The sequence below is a fragment of the Pygoscelis adeliae genome, unplaced genomic scaffold (assembly GCF_000699105.1).
Source record: "Pygoscelis adeliae isolate BGI_AS28 unplaced genomic scaffold, ASM69910v1 Scaffold166, whole genome shotgun sequence".
NCBI classification, from domain to species: domain Eukaryota; kingdom Metazoa; phylum Chordata; class Aves; order Sphenisciformes; family Spheniscidae; genus Pygoscelis; species Pygoscelis adeliae.
The window spans coordinates 1,703,062-1,708,508 of record NW_008825156.1 but is presented as its reverse complement, the minus strand read 5'-3'; the positions used below and the strand labels follow the sequence as shown (position 1 = coordinate 1,708,508).

The following is a 5,447-nucleotide window of genomic DNA, read 5'->3' as shown; positions in this document are numbered from 1 at the left end:
AGTCCAAGACAAGGCAGAGAAAGGCAGGCAGTTGTGGGATCACAGCACTTGGCCTCCCGCCTCGCTCTCAGCCAGGCTTTCCCCTGATGGTGCGGAGGGGCAGGCGGTGGCAGCAACGGTGGCATTACCAGACCATCTGCAAAAATCAGACCAGCTCCCAGCCAGATGTCAGCAGAGGGCATTTTGGGCCATTTTCGGTCACTTTAGAAGCCCCTTGAGTGTGCACAGTACTGCCACCGCAGCCCCCCCTGAATTTCAGCACAGTCACCTTATTTTGCAATCCACGTTAGCTCCCCCACAGCTGTGCCCCCCTTCCCTTGAGGAGGGGCACAATTGCAGCAGCCACCGCTGCCAGCAAGCAACCTTTTTGCCTCCCCTCAGCACCATTCTGGATGCGTCCCCAGCCTGCCTGCAGGCCCCCCTCCCAGAGGCTGGAAAAACCCATGCTGTTGAAGCCTGGTTCACAAAGCATCCTGGTGTTAAGGTTAACTGGTTGTAAAACTGCATGGTTCATCACACTATGCACACTATGAGAAATGTTTATTAAATTGATTTTTGTTTCATTTCTTTAAAAAAAAGGCAGAAAGAAGTTAAACACACTGCTTTGTGGCATGCTCCACAGTATGAAAAATGCCAAGCATTCAGTTAAGCTGTCAGCAGCTCTGTTTGACCTTTCGATACGGTCTTTGAACTTAGACCTGGACCGTTGACTCTCCTCTTCCCCACCAGCCTCTCTCCTCCTCCCCACCTCAGCTCACAGCCATTTTCTCAGCTGTCACTAGCTCTAGGAGGATGCTTCCCTGGAGAGGGAGGGGTTTGTATTTACAGCTCACAATTTCATCCTTTGTTTTTTGGGGTGCGAGGGGAGCAGGACGTGTTGCACACACAAATGCACAAGTATTCAGGAGAGGGTCTGAGGCAGGGCAGGGGTCCTACCTAGTGTTTTTTTCCCCTTCACCTCAGCCAGCTTTGGGACCGACCAACTGGCAGAAGAGCCCTGTTGCTTTTGGATCCTGAGCGCTTGCAACAGGGTGAGTCCCCTCAGCCCTTCACAGCTTCCTCTCTAGTTTGTTTTAACTCGGGTCCAGCTTCACAGGAGACCAGACTAGGGGAGGCCCAAGTGCGTAGTTTTTTCTGTGAGGGTTTCTCAGCTACTTCATTGTTCTTAAGCATGACAGTTCTTCTCTGTCCCTCTTCTCCCAGGGCTGACCCCTCCTGCTACAGCTGATGACCATTCCATCAAACATGGGGACTGTCAGCTAGTAACTCTAAAGAAAGCATTACCCTCTCCCTGCAAAACTCCTTCTGCCCCCTCCCACGACCTTCCCAGCCGCTGGCTGTTTCCCTCCCGCAGCACCTTTCCCGCAGCAGCCACAGGGACAGGAGGTGGCCCAGGGAGCTGCCTCTGGAGCTCCCCACAGTGACAAGCCACCTCTGAAATGAGCCAGAGAACAAATTGCAGCCTGTGCGGGACGTGGTCTGAGCAAACATCCTGCTCTTCTTCCTCCCACAGCTCTCAGGCTCCCTCTCCAAGTACCACTTTCTCCCAATTGCTCCTGCCTGGGACAACCTAAAGCTACAGTGTCCAAGGATGTGTGTCTGATCTGCATCAAGACGCAGTCTGTCTTCAAACAGAGCTCCAGCTACATACACAGCATCAACTGAATACTGAACAATATCAAAAATACAGTATAAGGAAAGAAAACAGAATTGAAATGCTTAATGGCATATTTATACACATTTATCAACAGTCAACAAAAAAGGCGGCAAGTTACACATCCATTCTGTATGCTAACGATCCTGATGCACATATATGTAAACACACATGCTTGGTTGATGCATATACATATAGCCACATAACAGAGTAGATGACCTGAAGGAGCTATGCTGGGGAGCAGGGGAAGGGGCTACCTATTGCAAAACCTCGTCTCATTCTTGACGTGCACAACGTGGACATTCAGGACAGTGTGGCTTTAAGGCTATTTCTAAGGCTGAATCTTTTCTTGTCCAACCCCTCAATCCGAAGTTCTGTTGAAGCACTTCCTCCTCTTTCCCAGCACAACTTGATATATATATATATATTTACCTATATACTTTTTAAAGGCCCTATATACTAAAAGGCAGGAAGAATAAAGGGGGGAGTGGAAGGGGGGAAAAGCCTCCGAATGGATCAGTTTGCCCCACTGCAGGAATTTCCTATCCTGTAGTGGCAAAGGCCACGGCAGCCACGGGCAGTGGACAAGGTACTAGTTTAAAACGATCACGGGTCTCCCTCCCTATCCGATCTGAAGCTCTTCATTGCAATGAAGGGGGAGAGTGAAATACTTTAAGAAACAGAAATATTCCTGAAGTGGGGAAGGTGATCACTAGTTTCAACTCCTCCCCTTACCTGCTTCAAGGTGGCAAAGAGCTGAGAGATACTATAATTTCCAGCTCAAGTGCCCACACAGCTAAGGAAAAGGCTTTGCTTAAAAATATATATCTATAGAACTATACATATAGATCATCTTTTTAGAGACACTCTGATTTTATTACATAGCTCCTGGGTCACTCTCCCCCTCTATCTACATGGTAACGGAGTGGCATACAACAGAAGCCACATACATTGAATTGGCAATCAAAGCTTACCAGGTCACAAGAAAGTGTTTCAACTGGTGTGATCCAAAATCCTGAATTCCCTTGCTTTGATAAGCTGATCTCCTGCCATTGCTGTAACTGGAAGTGGAAGGTCTTAAAAATAAACTTTTTTTTTTTCCAAAATCAGGTTATGACAATTTCCGAGCAATGTTACAGTGTGCGACAATATGCTATAAGTAAGGAAAATTTCATTGAACACGAGAGTGATGCAAAGATGAAATTTTAAACATGTATGCATATGGCTGGGAACCCCCAAGCGTCATCCTGCAATACATAAATGCAGGATTTCTAAGGTTAAGGACTTTTTTTTAAAAAAAGTTTTCTTCTTTTTTCCAATACCATTTGTATGCAAGCATTAGCATAACAGTGGAAACAGTACAGAACTAGACTCTCCCAAAAACATGTCTATAAAGAAACAGTAAAGGAGGTTAAAAAAGTGACTTAATTTTCAGTTTGTTATATTTGAAAAACTGGGACTAAAATTCCCCCCCAGCCACTGACCCTTTAATTTAACAAATCAATGGAAATGAGCCAATTTATAAAGTTATAGCTCCAAGAAAAAAAAAAACCACAAAAACAAAAAGCCAAAACCATCCCCACTCTGCAGAGAATAAAAAAAATTAAGCATGACTTCTGTTAAGGATTGACCTAGCGATGCAAACAGGTTGGAGAAGAACAACGCACCTGCGTTTCCCCCGGGACACATCGCACCCAGGCGACAGGGGCTGTTTCCTCTCCTCTCCTCTCTCCCAGGCTACTGGCAGTCAGCCAGGCTGCCCTACGGACAGCTTGGAAACGCCAGGGAGTTGGGGTGATGGTAGGAAAAGATGAGTACAAATGAACAAAAATGCTAAATCCTGCTTCAGCATCCAATTACATATATAAAAAAAGTTGGTGTTGAAAAAGAGAGTAAAAACCAAGGCAGAATTTTCTGATAACAGGCTGCAGCCTTCTCCTCTGTACATCTTCCACCAGCGTTATTTCTGAGTTACAGGGGGTGGGGAAGGGGGAGGAAGGACTCGATCTCCTGCTACAGCAGCTTTCCCCATCACACAAAACTGATGTGTAACTAACTCAGCCACAAGGATACGGGAAAGTTTTATTTATTAAAAAAAAAAAGTACTTCAAAATAAAAATGATTAAGTACTGTATGGTAATATTGGAAGTATTTATATACATAGTTGTCTTCGTCTTTTGCTGAAATGTCTCCTGGTCACTTGGTGGCACTTGGGGTCCCCTCTAGCGCCGTCCGCCCTACTGCCCCCTTCCCCTCCCCAGCTCTCACGGCTCAGTAGATGGAGCTGTTCCTTATGCCACAGCACAGCACCATGCTCAGGATCATTTCGAAGATCTGTCAGGAGACACAGGGGCACCAGTGAGGTGCCGACCAGTAGGATGCAGGAGCTCCCCCCCGTCCCAAGGTCCCCCACTCCACATAAACACTCTCATGCCAGAGATAAGGGCAGAGATGCTGTGTCTTCACCGCTGTTTTCATTAGGAGCTGGCCAATTCGAGATAAGATGATGTTCTCCCCTCTCTCGCTGGCAGCAGTGGTGGTATGTTGCAAGCCTCCCAGCTGCCAGCTACACAGCAAACGCTTCGAGATCCCTCCAGCATTACAGCCCAGCCTTTGCGCAGGCGCTGGGTTACCGTTACCAGCCCACACCACCCACCACTCACTGGAGAGCAAACCCACTGTGGCAAAGAAAGCAAATCCCTTCCCACTGCAGATCCCAGCGACAAAACACAGCGGCCTGAGAAACGAGCAGTTTTGGAGGCAGTGAGGAGGCTCAACAGTGCTCTGCCCTTCTGGATAGGGTTTCAGGTGCTCCTGGCTTTATCGCGCTTGCTGGGCACCTGCCCTAACATTCCAACCCCCCAGAAGGATGACAAAGCCCTTGGTCTCGCCACGTCCCAGAGCAGCTGGGGTACAGAGGGCTGGTGCTGCACGCTGAGCCGCAGAGGCATCTGGAGGAGAGGGATGGATCCAGCCCAGCTGGAACAGGACTGAGGCACCCCGAGGTGGCTTTTCCCCATCCCACAACAGCAGGGCGCCGCGCAGTCATGCTTACCATGATCACAGCAACCACGATAGCAGCGATACCGATCAGGTACAGCTTCCCGGAGAACAGCTCGTCAATTTTTTTGTGGCAGTTTGAGGACTGAAGCAGAGAAGCACGCCGGTCAGAGAGCCCGCTTTCCCCTTGCCCACCCCTGGCACCCAGGAAGGCAGGTCTGCTTCCTCTCAGTCCTGCTCGCGTTGCTGGGTCCTGGCTCTAGGACTTCCTACCAGACTTTACCCCTCCATGCCTGCCAGCCCCCTCAAGCAGTAACAGCAAAGGAAGAACCGATGATAACTTCCAACATCCCCAAATAAATGAAGTCTCTACCCTTTATCTAATCCCCAAATTTCCCTGGCAGCTGAGTTTCCTCGCAGGAGCTGTGCTGAGCGAAGAGCAGCCATGCCTACCTCAATAAGGTTTTTCAGGACGGTTTCCTTCTTTGGGCAGAGGTCGTCTCTCCACAGGGGAGTGATAGCTCCTACTGCATTATCGGGACCACAGCAGTCCAGCTACATGGAGAAAGGAAAAAAAAAAAAAACCAACAAAAAAACAGCATTAGCAGACAACAAACGCTCGTGCAATGCTCTCCCCACCATTAAACATCCTTGAAGCCACCCAAACCGAGGAGGCATCTTGGAGGGGGAAACAAGGGAGGGGAAATAACTCCCCAAATTCGATTTTTTTTTCTTTCCATGCAATACAGCTGCTTCCTACAATAATCCCAGACAGGTCTGGGATGGTATCCTG

The 5,447-nt window shown here is 48.5% G+C and overlaps 1 protein-coding gene across 1 annotated transcript in view; it reads right to left on the bottom strand.

Annotated features, from left to right (window-relative positions):
* Positions 1 to 519: 519 nt before the first annotated feature.
* The window catches only part of CD81 (CD81 molecule), a 37,024-nt gene continuing 32,096 nt past the window's right edge, over positions 520 to 5,447 (bottom strand). Inside the window, exons 6-8 of the mRNA XM_009328597.1 lie at positions 5,108 to 5,209; positions 4,710 to 4,799; positions 520 to 3,988 (exon numbers count right to left, since the gene is read on the bottom strand). Of these exons, the coding sequence (XP_009326872.1) occupies positions 3,926 to 3,988; positions 4,710 to 4,799; positions 5,108 to 5,209 (255 nt within the window). The 3' untranslated portion in view covers positions 520 to 3,925. The remainder of the gene's footprint in view (positions 3,989 to 4,709; positions 4,800 to 5,107; positions 5,210 to 5,447) is intronic.